Source organism: Falco cherrug, chromosome 4, assembly GCF_023634085.1.
Source record: "Falco cherrug isolate bFalChe1 chromosome 4, bFalChe1.pri, whole genome shotgun sequence".
In the NCBI taxonomy this organism is placed as follows: Eukaryota; Metazoa; Chordata; class Aves; order Falconiformes; family Falconidae; genus Falco; species Falco cherrug.
In genome coordinates, this window is record NC_073700.1 from 3781066 (window position 1) to 3801324 (window position 20259).

Genomic DNA, 20259 nt, shown 5'->3' on the forward strand with positions numbered 1-20259 from the left:
TAAATACGTGTGTGTTGTTGAGCTTACAGCTCGTACCATCAGTATAACGCCTCAGCCTTGAACGTGCCAAGGTTATGAAATTCATTTCATACATGCCTACATGTTGCTTGTTCTGCTGTATGCCGCAGAGTTCTGCGCTGTGTGTGATCCCAGCTTGAGCTCTGAGGGGATAACCTCCCTAGTTATCTGCATCAATTTTGGTTCGCTTTTGTGTTTTGGAAATGCATTTGGCTCCACTGCCTCTTAACGGCAGCTGTGCTGGCAGTGCTGCTGGACGAGCTTCAATGGATGGGCTCCACTGGACGGGTGCTGATGGACGGGCTCCGATGGGTGGGTGCTGCTGGACGGGTGCCGGGTTGCCTTGTGCCGGGGTGAGGCCGCAGCCGAGCCGTGCCGCGGGGAGCAGGGGGCTTCGCCGGACCCGTGCGAGCGGCCGGGCGGGATGCAGGGCAGCGCTGCGCACCGCGCCCGCCCCGGCCTGGCCCACGCCTGGTGCCTCACCCGGCGGCGTCCGTGCGGTGCGACCCCCGCAGCGCTGCGGCCGGGGTTTGGGGTCCCGCAGGCGCTGGCGGTCCCGCAGCGTGACGCGGCGGCCGGAGCCGCGGGCTGTGGCGGGGGACGCGCCGGCTGCCGCCCCCCGGGCCCTGCCTGGCGCTTGGCGCCGCCCGACGGGCCGCGGCGGGGGGGCGGGGCTTGGGGGCAGGGGGCGGGGCGGGGGGCGGGCCGCGGCGGGAGAAGCCGCCCGGCTCCGCCGCTGCCCGTCAGCCGGCGCCGTCATGCGGCGGGCGCTGCCGCCGCTCCGCGCTCTGCTCAGGGCCGGCGCCCCCCGGCTCCCGGCACCCGGCGGGCTCTGTGGCGCGCCGGCGGCCGACGGGGGCGGCCGCACGGTAAGCGTGGGGCCGGGGCTGCGCGGGCGGCGCCGGGAGGGGTGCGGAGCGGAGCCGCCGGGAAACCTGAACGGCCCCGGCCGGTGGGCGCAGAACCCGGCCCCGGCGGGGCGGCAGGGCGCGGCCGGGCCGCCCGCCCTGTTCGAGGGGCGCCCGCGGGGTCCGGGCTGCCGCAGCGGCGGCTCCCGCTGCCCGGGTTGGCCCTGCCCGCGCCGCGTTACGGGCCAGCAGCCCGGGGCCGCACACCCCCACCCCCCGCCGGAGTTGCTGCCGCCGCTGCCGGGCGCCTCAGGCGCGGGGGGTGCCCCGTTGCGGCCAGAGCGGAGACCGGGACCCGGCCGTGCACCGTTCGCTCCCCCTGCGCGCAGCGCCGCTCTTCGCTCCGCCTTTCTCCGTGCACCCGGCAAACGGCGCTTCCTCGTCCCCTCGCGCTCACGCCCCGTCCCCGTGTGGCGGGAGGGGCGGGACCCGCGCCCCGGGGCCGCCACAGGCACCGGCTGCCGGGGCGGGGGGTGGGAGCGGGCACGTGAGGCTGAGCAAGACCCGCCCGGTTCACCCCGGGGACCGCGCGGCGCCTTCGCAGTCCGGCCGTTACGAGCGGGGTGCGCAGCGGCGCGCGCTCGGGCTCGCAGGTGCCCGTGTGTCGCCCGTCGCTGAATCCCGGGCCAGGGCGGTGGCAGCCCGCACAGCCGGGGCTGCGGCGGTGGCAGCGGTGGCCCCGGCGGGGGCCGGGCGCGGCCCAGGAGCGCAGCAGCGCAATACGGATGAGAACGAAGTGCTGCCTGAAAGGGCCAAGCGCCTCCTCCCTGCCGGGGCGCTGCCGGGGCGCCCGGGCTGTGCCGCCGCGGCCGGCTGGAGCCGTGCCTGCACCCCCCTTCCCCATCGCGCTCGGCCTCTGCTTAACCTCTTGCTCCTTTTTTGTCCCGGTGAAGAGGGGATCATAAATCCCAAGAGCCCTGGATTCCATTTTAAGCTTGGCAGAGGAGTGGCGTTGAGACTGTAGATCATTTCTGGTCCATTTTTTCCAACCTGATTCAGTAACGGTTCCATTGTTCAACAGTCCGCTCTGCCTCCGCTCCTCAGGCTTATCACCCGGCCCCCCTTGCCTGCCCCCAGCTAGCGCTGCTCTCCTTTTCCGAGCTTACAAGTCAAGCTCTTCACCTCTTCAAAGGCAGACAAGGAGATAAACTTTAGTACCTCAAACAACATCTTTGTTTAAGGAGGTGCTAACTTTACCTGCGGGTGTTAGCCTGCCATACGTAAAACTGAGGATCACCTGAGAGGATGTATAAGGAACACAACAGCTATCTAGTCATCACCGAACCCGCTATGAAACAGAAAACAGCAAGTGACAGCTTTTAGACACTTTTAGTATCTGAACATCCTGTAAGGGAGGAGCCAAGTACAATATTTGCATTCAAGAGTTACCTGCTGCCGAAAAATTTACCTTTGTTTTGTTAGTAGTTTGTTTTGCTAGTATTCTGTGCATTGAAATTACCTGTGAAATAGAGCGGGGTTGAATCAATCAAAAGTGTGACCCCCTGGCACAGCAGCCTGTATTTTGTACCTCTTTTTATCAGTTCAGCGCCATTTGTCCCTGCCTTCTGAAACATGCTGGAGCTACTCATAAAGCAAGGTAGAACTGGTGAGCCTGTATGTGTAAGAAAAGGGGTTGCAGTGCTCCCTTTTTCGGGGTAGGTATTTTAGCATATGAATGTGTCTGTAAGGCACATTAAAATGTGCAAAGTTAAAGCTCCGTGGAGCTTGAGGGGACAAAGTTAAAGCTTCTCCATGGAGGCGTCTGTTTTTATTGGGCTTTAGCTGTTGTAAGCCTCATCAAACATGCGGAAGAATAGGCATCACTAATGTACTCTTTCTTTCCAATTCTTTCCTGCAGCTCAACATACCGCCATCCTTTGGTTTCCTTTTTGACATCGATGGTGTACTGGTACGAGGAAAGACTCCAATTCCTGCTGCAAAAACGGCCTTTCAAAAGCTAGTGAATCCTCAGGGACAATTCTTGGTGCCTGTAGTATTTGTCACCAATGCCGGGAATTGCCTTCGCCAGAAGAAAGCTGATCAGTTGTCTCATCTCCTGGGAGTTCCAGTGAGTAGATTAAATCCTGTTTATTTAGTTATTTACTTATGGTGAATGTGTCATGTACCATCTTCTATTAGATCCTGCTCAGTTAATCACTTTTATTTTTCCCTTAAGCCCCCTGAAATGATTTGCTGGAGCAAAATGGTGTCCAAAGCTAACTGTATTTCCATTGCTAAAGGTACTGCTTTTTCCAATGGTAAAGCTAATCGTAATGGTATTTCTTTGCACCATTATTATTGTGCAAATAAATCTTGCCTTCTCCTGAATAAAAATCCGTGTGTGTCAATAACACGAAATGCTGCTCTAGCAAGCTGACTGTCTTTGGTGACAATGTGCAAGACGGGAGCTTCCTGCCCATTTTTGATACAAGTAGTAAAACATTATTGCCCCCTGATTTGTGGGTGCTGCTACCAGTAGGACTTACCCACTGCTGGGGACTGTTTGAGCATTCCTAAGAGAAAGCTGTAAAGTCACTTCTGCAGTGCCTTTTGTTTCAGTAGGGATCAGCAGACGTGGACGTATCTGTATCAATAAAATGCAGTGTGTCATGGGTAAAATGACATCTCTATTATTTTAGGGGTTTTTAGATCTGCAAAGGTGATAAGTAGTGGTTCATCAACAGCATCCTTCCAGGATAATAGTTCTACTGGGTTTATACCTGTCGAAGGAATGGGTGATATGTAAACTAAAAGAAGATGGTTTTCTGATACAATTAAATCAACACTGCAGCCTTGCAAAGGAACGCCAGTTGGAACTAAGGCAGTTCTGATTCTTCTTCCCTGGTTGTTTTTGGAATGAATTAGGTTATTCTGTAAAACCAGGACAGAAAACCTTGTGTTCATATTGAATGGTGTAATTCAGGAAACTGAAAAGGGTGTGTACGACAATTTGTCAGTAATGCATTTTTTTTCCTTGGCATATTATCAACATGATGTCTGTAAAACTTAGGAGAAAATCATGTGGTAGGGTTTTAGGTAGACACGTATGATTGTTTTGTAATTCACAGAATTTCACATCTGTTAATTAAATCTACATAGGAGTAACTTACCTGATAACAGCAGACTCCTTTTGTTTTTAAATCCCAAACAGATTTCACAAGATCAGGTGATGATGTCACACAGTCCTCTGCGGATGTTCAAACGTTTTCATGAAAAATGTGTTCTTGTATCTGGACAAGGACCGCTGCTTGATATTGCGCAAGAGTATCTTTAAAAAAAAAAAACCAAACGACCACAGCACAACTTCCTGTTTAAGTATTTTCCTTAATCAAGTTCAGGGGGATTCTGCGGATCAAGTGAAGACCAAATATTTCATCACTGCAAATCCAGTAATGAGCAAGGCTAGTTGTTACGATGATGTCAAATTAATGTTTTTAAAATGGTTGATATGTCAATACATGCTTTACTTTGTTCTATCTGTTTTTAATGAGGAAGCAAAAAAGAGAACATTAATTTTTTGACTTATATGTAAATGACACTTTAGCGCAAAGCGTTTGTGCTCCTTGAGGATGAGAGCATGGCATTCTATCTGTTATTTATCAGGGGTGGCTTTTAGCTCAGTGACTCAAGATCGGCTTGTAAGCATGTGGCCAGGCCAGGTCGCATTGCTTTTGTAACCAACATCTAGAGTAGGACTACACTTGAAAATATTTTTCTCCTGCTGTACTGCCAAAAAGAACTTGAATTATGTTGATATAATGGTGGTATCAAAGCTTCAAACTGTAATTTGATGACCTTAACTTTTGCATAATCTTTGCTCGTGCTTCCAGTAACTCCCTTCCGCACTTCTTCCTTTATTGGGATTTTAAGTAAAGTTGGTGTAAATCATAAGTTGCTAAAAATGTATATGCAACCTGTAAGGATAAACTTTATTTCAAATACAAAGATGAGAAAAAGTTACTGAAGGAGCGTTCCAGTTAATTGTCAAAATTTGTTAGGCATAGCTAACAGAAAAATATATTGCAAGACTGAATAAAAATACAAAAAACATATTCCTGCTGGAGATAGCATTTTCATATGGGATAATCTTATCTTAAAATAACTTTACAAATGGCCTGTGATGTTAATTCCAATACAGAATCAGGTGGCTTAGTTTGTATAACTGATAAATTTCATAGCTCTTGTTTTCATTTACATTGTGAGAAGTTGTCTTAGCATTGTGAGTAGCATCACAACTGCTTTTTACATAAATGAGTGGTTTTAGTTTGATTGTCTCTTGTTAATGAAGTTTAAATTAATGGGATATATCAGCATTTAAAAGCACTACTATGCAAATCAGTAGGTTATTCTTCCCTTTTTGTCCTTTGCTTTTTTGATATGTTTCAGTATTTATCTTAACTGCTTGCAGAGCATAATTAAACCTGGTTGGCCAGCCCACCATTTTGCAAGAGATTGAGCTTTATGGTGTTTGTTTATATAGCTATACCTTTGCAGCTATAATGGCCTAAGGAAAGCAGAGTTAGTCGAGGAAAATACTGTCTCCACAAGCTCATATTTCTGTCCTATAATAATTACAAAAGATGTTGCCTTGCTGCCAGATAAACTTATTTTTGTGCTTAGGTAAAGATGATTTTAGAGTATTGCTGGTGTAGAGTGGCTTCTTGCTTTTTGTTTTTGAGAAAAGATGTATGTGTATTTTCTGTTTTAAGATTTCAGGCACACGGGTCTCCCGTTTATAAATAATGGGATGATCATCTTTTCATCGCACAGAAGAAAAAGTCAGTCTTCGATCTGTTGCTTTCATTCCTAAATAATTTACTTTACCAGATAAGTGGCCTATGTTAAATGTGTCAACATGAAATTTTTAAAAAAATCTTTTAATAGAAGCAGTTCTGGATCCTTAACTGGTATTTTCCCAGCCTTGGTTTCTGTCAGCCTATTACCATTGAAACACTGAGGGAGAAACATCCTTTGCTAGATGTAGTTGACCATGACAGAAGACCCAACGTTCTGGTGAGTATGTATTTTTGTTTTAAAACTTTTTTTGCGCATTAGATGACATGCTGTAATAGGGGCCAGTATTTCAACTACCAAACTAATGCTGCTGCTCTTACATTCTACTTTGACTTTGCTTTTCTGCTTCTTTATGTTTTTTTTTATTACAGTATTTTCAGGAAAAAATGTATAGACGCTTTTCTACCAGTGGAATTCTTTAACATAATCTTTGGGTTTGTACCTTAGTGTTGTGGGAAAACAATTTAGTACAGATCCCTAATTCAAAATCCGTCTTGGAAGGCTTACTAGCTTCCTCAGATGTGCACAAGATCAAATAAGCTTTTTCTTTCACTGTAGGATTGTTACTGTTTTGGTATTGTTTTTAGGCTGTGAGGTTGCTTCGATTTTAAATTAATGCTTTGCAGATAACTTTGCAGGTAATTTTTCTCCAAAAGACTGCTTTTCTTGTTTATACAGTTATTTAAATATATTTAAATATTAACAGTATGGTTTCAACTGAATTGTGCAAATTTTTTTAAAAAAGTGAAGACATACACTGTAAATAGGTGTGCGTATTGTACATATTCAGGGTCAGTATATAGAGTGGATTTTTCCCATGTGAAGTCAAAAAATTCCTTGGGTTTCGTAGAAACCTTAAGTTACATCACCTTTTGCCTTGTTTCTCAACCATGCGGATGTGGAAGTTCAAGAAACTGAATGTATTTGTCACTGTAGGGAGTAAATCATGAAGTGCAAACAAACTCCTGTTGTTTAGCGAATATATTATGTGTTATGCAACACATTTTAATTTTTTAGCAGTGTTAAAGAAGTAAGTTTCAAAAACTGCTTCTCAGATATCTTGTTAATACTAGAAGCCTCTTATTCCTGTGGAAAAGTAAACATCCGTACTTCCGTACAGAAGTAAATTGAGCAAGTGAAGCTTTATAGCCTGCCAGAGGAAGTTCAGTAGGTGTAGGAGGCTGGCGGATGTTGAATGCGCTGACTTGTCTTGTTTGCCACGAGATTTCACTGCAGAATTGAAATACAAGTTTCTAAGTAAACTGACGTCAGGTATATGTTTTATTTTTAGTCAATAATCAAACATGCCATCCAGTAGCTTTCCTGTCGGTGTTGCAGAAGGCAACTGTCTGAGCTGTAGTTGAATTTATTGTGTTGCAAGTAGTAGTAGATGTTTGATCTTGTAGAAAACTTTCACTTTTTTCTTATTGCAGTACCCTTCTGCTGTGGAGCTTCCCAAGATTGAGGGTCAGTTGTCTTTATTTAACTTGCAACTATCCATTAACAGATGAAATATCTTTATAGCTAGAATTTGTTTGTAGATGGCTGGGCATTTCTGAAAGTTGGCTGACACAATTCTAAGATTTCTTTGTTAATGGCATCTGTCATCGATTTGAAATGTATCATGTGTGATATAGCTAGGTTTTTTTAATGTGTGCACTATTCCTCCATGTGTTTTTGAAGGTTTTTTTTGGAGAAGGTAGGTGAGGTCTGCTTTCTTTTTCATCTTCCTTTAACAGGCTATTGTTGCCTTCCTTTCAAAAATGAGGAAGGAATTGCTATGTGTTCAGAAATAATTGGTCTGGTTCTTACAGTAGTCAGGGTGGTCATTTCAGAGTTATAGTTATGAAAAGCGTCTTGTTTCAGTACAATGTATTCACTCTCATCTCATCTGAAGTACAGGAAAGTAGAAATTGAACTTCAGGATTACAAAAACCACGTCAGATTATTGCTGGAGACCAAAAAGATGTTGAAAAACACATTCAAATTTTGTTTTAAAATGAACAAAATAACATCTCTGATGGATTATTTAAGTAATGTGTGTAAACATAGAATCCAAAAAGGTGTGGAAGACTTAAAGATACAATATTTAGAAGTTAATATTCTGTGCTGCTATGGAGAAACATAGCCAGTAAAAAAAATACTCTTAAACCTGTAGATTTTGCAGTTTGTTACTTCTGAGATTTTCTGTGAATTCGTGGACATTGTAATATATCAACACCCTAAGTTACACCTAATGTGACTATCTCATCAGTTCATAGTTAAATCAAATTAACTTCTTTAGAGCAAGATTTCATGTCAGATTTGGTGCACTGTTAACCAATTCTGTAACTCCATTTTGTAATTCTTGTTCTCATAGCTGTTGTTTTGTTTGGGGAGCCGGTCAGATGGGAAACCAACCTTCAGTTGATAATAGATGTTTTGCTGACAAGTGGCTATCCTGGAAATCCGTATCGCCATGAAAATTACCCTCACATTCCTGTACTTGCTTGTAACATGGATCTGATGTGGGTAGCTGAAGCACAGTCTCCAAGGTAAGTGCAATTACAACGTGCACGTTTATTATGATGACATTTGGGGGTTTTATTATTTGGGGTTTCCTCATTTCTTCAGTACAATTCAGAGTCAATACTTTTACACCAAATGCTTGCTATAGCTTCACAGTAGGGCTCAGCTTTGAAGACAGCATCTCTAAAGCAGTGCACTTCCAGCAAACGCTGCTTTACTGCTATCTACGTTATTGCATTCAGGAAATCGGTTACTCAAGATAAAAACTGCTGTTAAGCCCTAAAACTCTTTGTTTCCCCACTCTTCTGGGAGTAGGCATTGATAGGTTTTTGCCCGAGGGCTGCAGAGTCTCAGTTCAAAGGACAAAATGTTAAAAATTATCAAGGCCATTGTTTCATTTCATTAGGTCTTTGGTATTTTTTTTTTCCACCCTACAGTTTCTGGTAGGATAAACTGACCCTGCTAGTTGAAAGCAGGGAGTGTTTTTGAGCTGAGGATAATATAGTGAGCTCTTTAAGGAACACAAGAACAAAACAAAGCAGAATACACCAAACAAGGTGTGGTAGTGGTTTTGTTTGATTTTGATTTTCAATAGAAGGTAGTTCTTTTAGTTTTGTTTCCCCTCCCTTTCCCCACATCTAAAATTTGAACATACAGTGAAATAGAAATTGTTTTTGTGACTTGACTGTTGCCTTGATCAAAGATCTTGTCAAAGACCTTGTCAGACATCCTTACGTGGACGCAAAGGCCATGTCTAATTACCACATTGGTAAGAGATGTATGTGTGATAGTTTCAGGCTAGACTAAAGCAACCAACATATCTGCAGCGAATAAAATACATAGTTTAAGTTGTGTCCTTTGGGAAGGACCCCATATAATGTTTGTTTTTTCCTTAGAGTTTGACAGTATGACAAGGTTGCATCTGTCAGTGCAGTTAACCTTCATGATTGGAGTATAATGCCATGACTAAGTTGTTTTAAGCTGCTGCTGATAATTACTGGAATTAATTTTATGTTTATTTACTGGTATTTCATAGTACAAAGCAACAAATCTGAAAGTGCTACAGCTGCTTTCTTCTCTGTTGCTTTTATCCTTAAAAGACTATTTTGATCTTGAGGCCACTAGAGACTTAATTTCTTTATTAGTGCACCTCATATATCTCTACTGGCTTCTGATGCTCATTATATTGCTGTTTGGGGTTTTTTTATGCTATAGGTACCTGTTTTGAGCAGATAAACTAACCTATGTGCATTGGAAGTTACCTAGCAGCTCTTCTTAATAGTGTGTGAAATTTATTTTATGTAAATTGTTGAGTAGCAATATTTATTCTTCTTAGGGTGTTTTGGTAATTCAGTGTTCTGAAGTGATGTATTAGTTCATCCCTAATCCCACACCCTGACTTCAGTAGTGAAATAAAACTATTCTTTTTTTCATCATGAGATTACATATTCTAAACTCCTGATTTACTGGCTTGGTTGATGACCCATCATCACTGTTTGCACCTTGATCAGAGTAACTGAGTTATCAAAAGCATGCTGTAAAATTAGAGTTTGTTCTTCGATCCTCCTTTGCATCTTTTTTTTTTTTAATTATTATTATTGGAGAAACCCATGAAGTTTTTTTGTTTCTGTATTACAAGTGAGTTTTGCATTTAAGGAGAGATCAGTTTTCCTTCTGTCTGATTCTAATTTTCATTTTCCATTTCTCCTCTTTGTTGGTTTATCTGATTCTGTTAGGTCACTGCAGAGAGTAGATAACAGCCTAGGCGTTATGTCAAGAAGCATCACTTTTGTAACTAGGGCATCTTAAATGCAAGTAACACTTAACACAAACCATTGATACGTTATAAAAATGGGTAAGTCTGTTGTGCTGTCCCAGTAACATGTTTTTATGGTGGTGTTTATCATTTGCCTAATCAGCACTTAATTTTCAGTGAAACAGCTGTGGAATTGTTGGGTGCAAACTGAGGGGAAATTTGATAGCTGCAGAATTTATTCCTAAAAGATCATGAAATAAAAAAGCCTTGGGTTTTTTGTTTAGTCTGTACTTATCTAATTTGATTTGGTTTTACACCTTTGTAGGTTTGGGCATGGAACATTCATGGTTTGTTTGGAAAACATTTACAAGAAGATCACTGGCAAAGATCTAAAATATGAGGCCTTAATGGGCAAACCTAGTAAACTGACCTACCAGTACGCAGAATACCTCATCAGGACTCAGGCAGCAGAACGGCAGTGGAAGCAACCTATTCAGACTCTTTATGCTGTCGGGTAAGATATCATAAGGCTAACGAGTACAGCAGGAAAGGACTTGCAACATAAATACCAGCAAAGAAAAATAGACAACTCTTACTAGTTTGTTTCTCATACTGTTGGGACCACCCAACATTCTTGGTGCTATGGTGTAATTTTTATAATGGTTTTGAGCCCCGCTGTTTCTAATCTTGAAAATTAATACTTTGCTCTTTCTATGTATAATTTCTGTGGAAGCACAAAAACCAGTTTATATGCAACTAAGATGTGTCCTGTTTTTTAAAAATTATTATTATTTCTGTAATAGGCTGTGTAAATCTAACAAAAAGTATTTGAATGGATGTTTGTTGGTGTTATGCCAGTAAACCTAATAAAACAAGCTTTGAGTAAATGACAGTTATTAGAGAAAGTAGAGCCAGAATTTATTTGTGAGGTCATTAAGCTGGGTCATATGCTACTGTGTGTGCTGTCACATCATGGAATCCTTTTCGTAAGAAGAGATACAGCTGTATTGTATTAAAGACTGTTCCAGAGTCTCCAAGATGTTTGGAAATACAATAAGCTTATTCATGGACTGCTAACACCTATCCTTGATTTTCCCTCCCCCTGCTCTAGTTTGCAATTTCAACATGAAGAGTTACTCACTTTTATCATGCTTAATGAAAGTGGTGTAATAAAATAGCTATAGGATTGGGTTTCTTCCTATCTGCATACTTCCACATAAAGTTATGTAAATGATAAATTGTTAAATCATAACTGTAAAAATGTCTTTCATACATAGAAATTTGACAACTAAAATTGCACTGCTGACCAAAATTTCTTCTTACGTTTCCAGAGATAATCTCATGACGGATGTATATGGTGCTAACCTTTACAATCGCTATCTCGAAGAGAACTCCGGAAAAGGTTCAAAATCACGGGTTCAGGCCAAAGTTGCTGGTGGCAGAGGCTCTGCCACTCTCTCTCAGGATGATGAAATAGACAACAGTTGGGAGAATGAGTTAGCATCTGCAACTGCTGCCCACTGTAGGTCTGTTCTTGTTTGTACTGGGGTTTACAACCCTCACACTGAGGTGCCCTTAGATACCAGGGAGAGCATATCTGAAACAGTGTTCCATGGCCACAGAGATTTTAGATTTGATCCTGGTCTAGTAGAACCAGATCATATTGTACCAGATGTTGATGCTGCTGTAGACCTGGTCTTCCAGCTGGAGAGCTTTGCACCTAATTGAGATGATGTGATTTCTTAAGGACTACTCAGTGCTGTGCTTTTTATCCCAGAAAACAAACTGTGCTTTAAAATCATGCCACAAACTGCTGCTTTCTGAAATGTTAAACTTTTAAATTAATACAATCTTATATTAAGTATACATAGGTATATTAATATACTTAATATAAGTGTATTAAATATCAATAATTCCTTTTAAAGTACTTCAAAATATGTAATTCTTTGCTTCAGTTGCCCTTTTATTGTCCTTCTATTCATTATGTTAGGTATTTTAATAGCAATTTTTCATAGTAGCTTAATGCGTGTTACTGGTACTTTAATTCCCACACCACACTACCTTCTTTTTTTTGCTGGAACAAAAGTTGGAACATTTAGTTCTAGGTGTCTTCAGAATATTGGATTATGGTGCTAGGGTCATTCACACCATTACAAATTGGCTGGTTTAGAGCACGACATGTATTACTGCAGGTAACGAGTGCTCTTTCAAATTAGAGTGAAGTTCATCTGTTCTGCTACTTTGTACTTGCTCCCATATAACCCTGCAGCCTTTCATCTGTTTTCCCGTGTGTCCAAAGCTGCTGTTGCTCCTCGCTACTCTGACACGTAAAGCCTTAATAGAAATGCCCACGTAAGATGGAGAATGCTGACGTGTTAACACCATTTTTGGAACTCCAGCTAAGCTGAGCACAGTCATGTAAGAAAAGTGGCTAACATTGGATGTCCTGTGTGGCATAATACCTGGCCTTTTTGTCTTTGCCTTTTTATCTGCACTTTTTTGAGGAATTTAGAATCTTAGAAAGCTTTAGCAATTACGTTTTGGGCGTTTCTGTCACTTGGACTTTTCCACTGAACAAGTGACTACTGTTTGGGCAAAAAGTGCCTAGTAATTTACTTGAAGTTTCATACTACTGTGGTAATTAACCGGCCTTTAGTGTAATATATTCCATCTTGTGTCAATGTTATATGTTGTTTGGTTCATGGTTTTTATAGCTGCTCATTTAAAAAAAAACAAAATAAGTTATTTTATGTTATTTTTGTAAAATACTTTAAAACATTTTCATCCAAAAGATGTCTTTGAAAATATTTTTGTGTTGTTACAAGACAGTATGATGTACAAGTATGGTATACTTGTGACTTGACTTTGGGAAACATAAGCCAATTAAGTGTGTTTTAAACGCAAAGTCAAATTACACACAAATACCACTTATCATCACCTTGGGGGCTAGTCAGGTTTTTATGGTGGTTTGTTCGTTTGCTTTTTTCCCCAATTTTTTCAATTAGAAATAGCAGAAACGAAAATCTGTGGGTTTTCCTTTCCCAAGTTCCTGCAGAACTAGCAGAGCACTAGCTTAAAAGCATTAATAGACAGATGGTGGCCAGGAAGTAATTTCACTTTATGCCAACTTCTTCACTGCTTATTATCCTGATACCAAAACCTGAAAACATCACAAAGAGAATATTGCTGCTATGCAGTCAGCTTTTTGTTGTGTTTTCTCCATTTGCAAACCACTGTAATCCCCCTCTCTGTTATCAGGACTGTTGAGTCATTCACTCTTGAGTGTTTCATCAGTAGTTTTCAACGTATCTTGCTGGATCCAGTTTAAGGACACTGCTCTGAACAGTGTGTTTCCTGTTTCTTCACTGGGAAGGTATCACAGCAGCACATTCTTGCCTTTTCTTATTGGTTACAATAAACAGATATATACTTATTTCTTTAGCACTTTTCTGTAATATGCCAACTATTTGCAAAGTATGCCAAATCTTTCTAAGTAAAGATTGTAGTTTTGTAAAATGTCAGGATGACTTGAAGTTGCAATGTTTTTAGTATGGAAGCATGTTGCAGAGCTCTTTTAACTACTACTGAAAGCAGTTTCAGGCTGTCAGTGAAGCAAGGAATAAAAATGTGGAAGTTGATGTCAAGAACAGAAAATGTTCTCTTTGTTTCTTATTTTTTCCCCAGAATATGCATGAATACTTAAAAAGGTTCATGAAGGAACTGTGTATATGTGGGTTTCATCCCTCATGGAAACATTAGGCTACAATGCATATGCAGAAAAAAAAAATGTTTGGCTGCTAATCAGGCTGCTACTGTTTTTTAACTGAAAGGAAGGCAGGTTTTTAGTCTATATCCCTCTTGGACCATTTGGGCTACGTCTGTGTTGCAGGGGTGTGAATGTTGCCTGATGAGTCTGAGCAATCTTTAATGTGATTCTTCATATGAACTGAGTCCCAGTAGTGGAGTAGTGTGCCACTAGATACTGAGCTGTGTCAGCGTGAAACAAAAAATTGGCAGTTGTTGCCACAAATGGTGGCCAAAGGTGATTAATAAAGGGTGTTACTACGAAACACAAAAGAAAAATGTTAGTGTAGTAGACGCTTGTGGTATGCCAGCGAGCTAGGCAAAGATTTTGGTGACATATCATGAAAAGTAAATTTTTAAGGAAGGATTTGAAGGAGTATAGTGAGTTACCATTGAGGATGTTTTTACCTGGAGCTCTTGCCAAATGTGAAGGACCTCACAGCATCCACTTGCTTGATGTTCACACAGCTTCATTGCAGTGCTGAGCTAGGTACATTGCAATTAAATTGTGTACTCCCTAATGAGTACTGCAACCCCACAGTATAGGTCTAGCTCTAGAGCCTGGAAGCAAGCTGCTTCCTTGGTGGCATGTTCCAATGTTTATGTGCACCGAGCCCTTATACTGCAGTTAGAATTTTAAAATATTACTGGTATTAGTAATATAGCACACTTCTCAATATAGAAAAAAAAAAAAAAAAAAAAAAAAGCATGTGTGTTCCTCCCTCAGTGCATCCCGCTCCAGTTTACATTTCTGCTTCAATTTCTGTTGAAAATATTTCTGCTAAAGTACTGGTATGTGACCAGGCAAACCTGCCATTCCATCTGCTTTACTGAATAGTGAATTCTGCAGAAGACTTGTAATCTTGATCTTTTTACTCATGTGACCCTTCAAAAAGTAGACGTTGTTAATTATGTTATTATTTAATGTTTTACAAATGAAGATGCTACACTGACAGAATTCCAACTCTTTGAATTTTGTGCCTCCTGTTCACTCAGGAAGTGGTACAGGTGAGAATTTTTTTGAAAAGTGGTGTCATAAAACATCGCATCGAGTTACCACTGTCACTTCTAACACTTCCTTTGGTATTTTAAAGTGAAATATAGTGATTCTTTGTTAGTAACAAGCTAAGATGTGGAAATCCTTAGAAGAAATCTCAATCTCTGGTATTGGAAAGATTTTTTTTTTCAGAGTTCTTAAGGAAAACTGCATTTAGTAAAACATTCTTTCCAATTATTCAGCTAAGAGTGAGATGAATGAATATTATATTAGTTAAGAAAAAGACCAAGATCCGGTCTTAACTTTTGCTCTCCTTTCCATGAATGTCCTCTTACCTGGATTTTCACTCACCTTCTTTAATATGTTTTCAGCTTTGACATTTACCTCTTTGAAATAGATGGTGTTTCCCACATGGTATGTTCAGTGTATTTCAGTCATAGCATACGTAAACTCTTGGATGTTACAATACTACTCTGACGTTTAGAATGTACTGTTGAAACACCTAAGTGACCGGGATGTGCAGAAATGGATCACTGAAATCAGTTTTAAAAAGACTTCTGAGAATCTTGCTGAAGTTCCCGGTAAGCAGAACTTGCTCTTTGTTTGTATATTAGTATCTTTGTTCTTGATACCTTTTGTTCTATTAAAAAAAACACCTCAAAAACAACCTTTTGAAAACACATCCTGTACTTATTTTTGCTAATAGAAAATTGACACTATTTTAAACTCCAGTCAAGATTGTCTTCGTATCACATGTTTTCCTGTAGAAGCATTTCTCAGTTAGAGGAATTTGAGACTTATATTTGAAGAAAAACTAATTTTCAGGTATCTCCTCTTCAGTATTAAAAAACTTGCATTTAAAATTAAATTTATCATGTCAAAACTTGAATATTCTTAAATGTAATGAAAGGAATAATTATTCTGTAGCACATCCTACATGTATAAAATCAGTCTGCTATGCTTACTGATATTACTTGTTACGGAGTGTTTTAAAGTTACAGATTTTTTTAGTAAAAGATCATGTTCCAGGCAGCTTGTCTTAAAGATGTAATTCACAATAATCTGTTGCAGTGTTTTGCAGTAGTTTACTACTTTCCATAAACTGCTCAGTAATTTTTTTGTGGGATAACCCTCTCTATGTTGCTGTGTCTGATGTTTTCAGCAACGCAGATGTGATGACATGCTGCAATACAGTGTAATCAAATCATCTGTAGAAAAATTAAAACTATTTCAGTGGTGGTAGGAGATGAAGCGTAGCCTTTGTGATGCAGTAGGATTGGAAGACAATCAGTAAGAAATTGAAAAAGATCCTCTAACATGAATGTTTTTACTAAGCTTGAGAGATGTTCCCAACCTGCTATATGATACAGACCTCTGCTGGGGTGCGTTGGGCTTCGTCCCGCGGGAGTCCGGCCAGCATGCTTGGTGGCTGCTCTGCAGAGCAACTGGGAGGTGATCAGGAGCTTCCCATCAAAAGACACCTTGATCCAACTAAACCAGGACCATGCACTTTGGCAGAGCTGAGATATTTAAGTCCAGGATCTATTAAATTCTGAGAGAATACAGAAGAACGTTTGTGGGGCTTGGGCTGGGCTTTGGGGATGCAATGATGCCTGCTTTCACACACAGCCCGTGTTTGCTTCCCCACCACTGTCTGTAGTTTTTGAGGGGATTATTTGTCATTTTGGTGAAATTAACCTGTTCTTTGGGCAGAAGACAGCTCGAATCGATCTCCAAATTAGTGTCTGGTTTTCTGAGAAGGCATCTGTGGCTTGCCTCCCAAAAAGCTGCAAAAATGTAGTTGTCTAGCCCACCTCCCATGAACATGAATTACCCGTGAAAGGTAATCTACCTTTGGTTTTCACATAAATAAACTGTTCTTCAATGCCAGGCAGGTACGCAGCTCAGCAGAGCAAAGCCCAGGTGGGACCTTGTCTCACCCTGCGAGGCGCCCGCAGCCCTGCGGCTGGGCTGGCCCGGGGCCGCTGCGGGCAGGAGGCCGGCGCTGCCTCGCCTGCCCCAGGGAGCGTGGGCCCCGCAGGAGCCGGCTGTGCGAGGGCAGCCAGGGCTTAGGTGGCTCCTCCGGCTGTGTGAGGGCAGCCAGGGCTTAGGTGGCTCCCCGATGGAGGTGAGGGTTTTGTCCTGGGGTTCTCGGGGTGGGGCTGAGGCTGGGGGCACTCTCCACCATCTTGGCGTTACCTCAGCCCGGCTGCACACTGCAGTGGTGACTGCAGCGCAGGCAGCAAGCGAAGTGCAGAACTGTGACCCTCTCCTCTTCTGTATCCCCCTTTTTTTTTTTCTTCTTTTTTATAGCTTTTTCTTTTTCCATGGGATAGAAGTAGTAAAATGCAAAACCATTGCCCCTACACAGTTCTCCAAGGCTCCAAGTTCTCCAACTCCATCAACTCCAGCTTGGTAAGTGGTAGTACGGGCTTGGCAGACCCTCAAAAAGCCAAAATGTTTAAAAAATAGCAGGTGCGAGCGTTCATTCATGGTTTTTGGTCGCTCTCATTTGCACCCTTTCCTGGTTTCAAACAAGTGCAAAGCACTGGGTGTTTTTCCCTCAGCAGCTGGGAGGTTGTGGCCCAGCAGTCCAAGAGGGACCCCAAGGTGGATGGAAAGATGCGTTTGTGCCCTGGTTTTGCTGTAGATGCTTTCAAATGAACACAAGTATGCGATTTCAGTAAGAGCTGTGTTTTATGTTGAGGGTTTGTATGCTTTATAAAACTGGCAATTGTTTGGGCTTTCTTCAGCCAGCAAATTAGCCACTGTGGCGTGGGCGTGACACGTGAGGGTTGCTTCTAATAAAATATGGGAAGGATGGACAGTGGAAGGGCCCTGGAGACTTGGGTTTTGTTCCGTCAGTGTGGATGGGCTCAGAGGGATGGGTGTCGTACTGTGGCTGTGCTTTCTCGGCTCTGGATTTTCAGTACATCAGTGTTAGCTCTTTGTCAGCCTTTTCTTGTTCAAAAAGTGTTTCTAGGTGATGGATGGAAAGGAGGAATACTGACAAAACGATTCACAGAAACATTGTGCTAAACTTTGACTTTTCCAATGGAAGTTGGTTTTGTTCCCGACAGCTAGGATTGAATCTCCTTTGAGTCAATTAATGGTTCAGACTGCAGCTCCGAGCACAGTATCTGCACGTAGTAGCACCAAGGCATCCACCTTTGTAATGACTGAATACAGTTTTGTATGAAGTGCAAATACATTTGAAATTAATGTATAGGTATATATTGCTTTAAATGACACTAACTGCACAGGCAGCTGAAGGTATGTAAACTAGCCCAGGCCTCTGGCTGACTTAGCTTTCCATGTACCCTGCCTCCTGTGTCCTGGTTAAAAGCAGGAATGCTGTGCTGCTACAGCAAGTGCAGTGTAGCTACTTTGTCCCCCCACCTAGTCTCACCAGGGATTAAAGGAAGATAGAAACAGTGACCTGTATAACACTACACACAGAAAGTAGTTGCTGAAAGAGGTAGAAATGTCTTTCCTTCGGTGTCATAGGCAAGAAGCCAGGATTACAGGAGTTTCTTTAAAACTCAGTGGTGTGCTTGTATGTTCTGTAATGTGAAGAGAAGTAGGTACTGACAGTCTTTATGGTGTATGGTATCACTGCATACCTTACACAGTCTGTATTAAAATGTCTTGTCAATACACGGATGCATGCTTGGGTGGTGGAACACATCCTGTTTTCAACGTTGACTGAAAGAGCCAGCACCTTGAAAGTTTCAGAAAAGGGTGTTTCTGTGGTCACTACTGTGAATAAAATAAAGCACTACATACTCAAAATAGCACAAATGGGCTTACTTTGTGTAAGGTAAAGATGGCTTTACTTTGTCTCATTAAGATGACCTGAGACTCAGTTGGTCTTAATTAAAAGTTCTCCTCCTTGCATTTTGTTGGCCTTGTATGCCAGGATCAGAATCCAAGATCATGCTAAACATGTCTTACAGTTTTAACATCCAGCAAGGTTTAGTGCAGATTTATCTACTGACCTCTTGCAGAAGCAGTACCTGTTGTATAAGTAAGAATATTTCTCAGAGTAAGAAACAGATTTTCAATAGGACTTGGGACTTGTGTTTTGTGGTATGGGAGTGTATCTGTGAATATGCTTTTTGCTAGTTTAACAGCTCAGTGCCTGACCATAGATGGAAAGAAAAAATATTCAGTGAACTTAAGACTATAAACAAAAGTGTATTGTTTTGCAGGTGCAAACTACATAAAGAAGGCCAGTTCACCTCATTAACAAGAAGATACAATTGGTAGTGATGTGTGTAGATCTCCTCTGTATTCAAACTATTCCACATTCCTTGAGGATTCAAGGAAGAGTTCCTAGAAATGCAATTAAGTCCCTTTAAAGTGTTTGTGATAGGCACTTAAAATAAGCCAACTAAACAGTTGTCACAGTTGTTTTCCACAATAAATTCAAGTTACTGAAAGACACCTGTTAATGACACATACTTTAATTTGCCACACACACTTACAAATGATCAGGCAGCACAGATCAGGGCAGGCTTTTGGGTTTTTTTCAGTGCGTGTTTTTTTCCCCTCCACATAACCTTTCATGACTGGTTCAGCCTGTTCGCATTTTCAAGGGTGCACCAGGGTATCCTGGGGAGGTTCTAGCCACCCATCGGTGGCCACCCATCTTGCTCCCTTATCAGTCAGTGTTGTGTAGTCTGCCTGTCATACAGTGCTTTGGAAGACGACCTGGGAAGCAGCTATGAAACTAGTTAAGTTCTATTGACACAGGTGTGTGTCCTTTCTGCTCTGGAAATATTGTGAGAGCTTAGAGCAGCAGGAGAGGCAGGTTCCAAGGTTCATACAAGGTGACATATGACTAGCTCATCATTGGTGTAGGCTGTGAAAGCACAGGCTTGCTTGTGAAGACCATGCGTTTTACAGGGTTTAGAGAGAACTGTTCTACATATTATATTCTAGAAATATAATCTAATAATGGTATTATTTACGGAAATGAAACCCAGTTTTGTATAAACTGTTACACTTTGTATCATATCACACCCTTGGAATTCACAACTTGCTTTTCCCTTTGTGTTTTTTGCATAAGTTGGTTTTTTCCCCACACAGATTTAGAAACTATACTACAGATGTGCAGAACACGTGAAGTATACAAAAAAAAAAGTCAATACTTACCAACAGATGGTATACGTTGAGCATGACACTTGCATTATCTCTCACACCGATTCTCTGCAGCGCTGTGCACACCAGTGACATGCGTAGTTACGTCCAGAATGTTTCAGTGGTAAAGAATGTGTCACTCTAAGAGAATTAACTAATGAGTTCAGCTATACCCAGCAGTGTAAGGAACCGTCTTTAGAGCACAGCCATTTCATTGAAAACTATTGATTGCTGTTTTGGAACCCAAGGCTACTACTGAAGTTGTAGACTGAACACAGAACCAAGTAATTCAATATTTGCATGCTCCTCCGCATAAAAATGGTCATCTACTG

General features: G+C 41.9%; 1 protein-coding gene across 1 annotated transcript; it reads left to right on the plus strand.

Annotated features, from left to right (window-relative positions):
- Positions 1-727: 727 nt before the first annotated feature.
- LOC102056631 (haloacid dehalogenase-like hydrolase domain-containing 5) lies at positions 728-15452 on the plus strand. The gene is made up of 8 exons (XM_055710370.1): positions 728-887; positions 2785-2994; positions 4078-4190; positions 5846-5939; positions 7154-7187; positions 8080-8254; positions 10310-10498; positions 11316-15452. The coding sequence occupies exons 1-8, from the start codon at positions 777-779 to the stop codon at positions 11710-11712; spliced, it is 1323 nt and encodes a 440-aa protein (XP_055566345.1). The 5' UTR covers positions 728-776; the 3' UTR covers positions 11713-15452.
- Positions 15453-20259: the final 4807 nt, after the last annotated feature.

Coding starts and splice junctions, on each gene's coding strand:
- LOC102056631 (XM_055710370.1), top strand. CDS start 777: ATGCGGCGGGCGCTGCCGCCGCTCCGCGCTCTGCTCAGGGCCGGCGCC. Junction 7,188..8,079: donor GGAGCTTCCCAAGATTGAGG/GTCAGTTGTCTT, acceptor TTGTTCTCATAG/CTGTTGTTTTGTTTGGGGAG. Junction 8,255..10,309: donor GCTGAAGCACAGTCTCCAAG/GTAAGTGCAATT, acceptor ACACCTTTGTAG/GTTTGGGCATGGAACATTCA.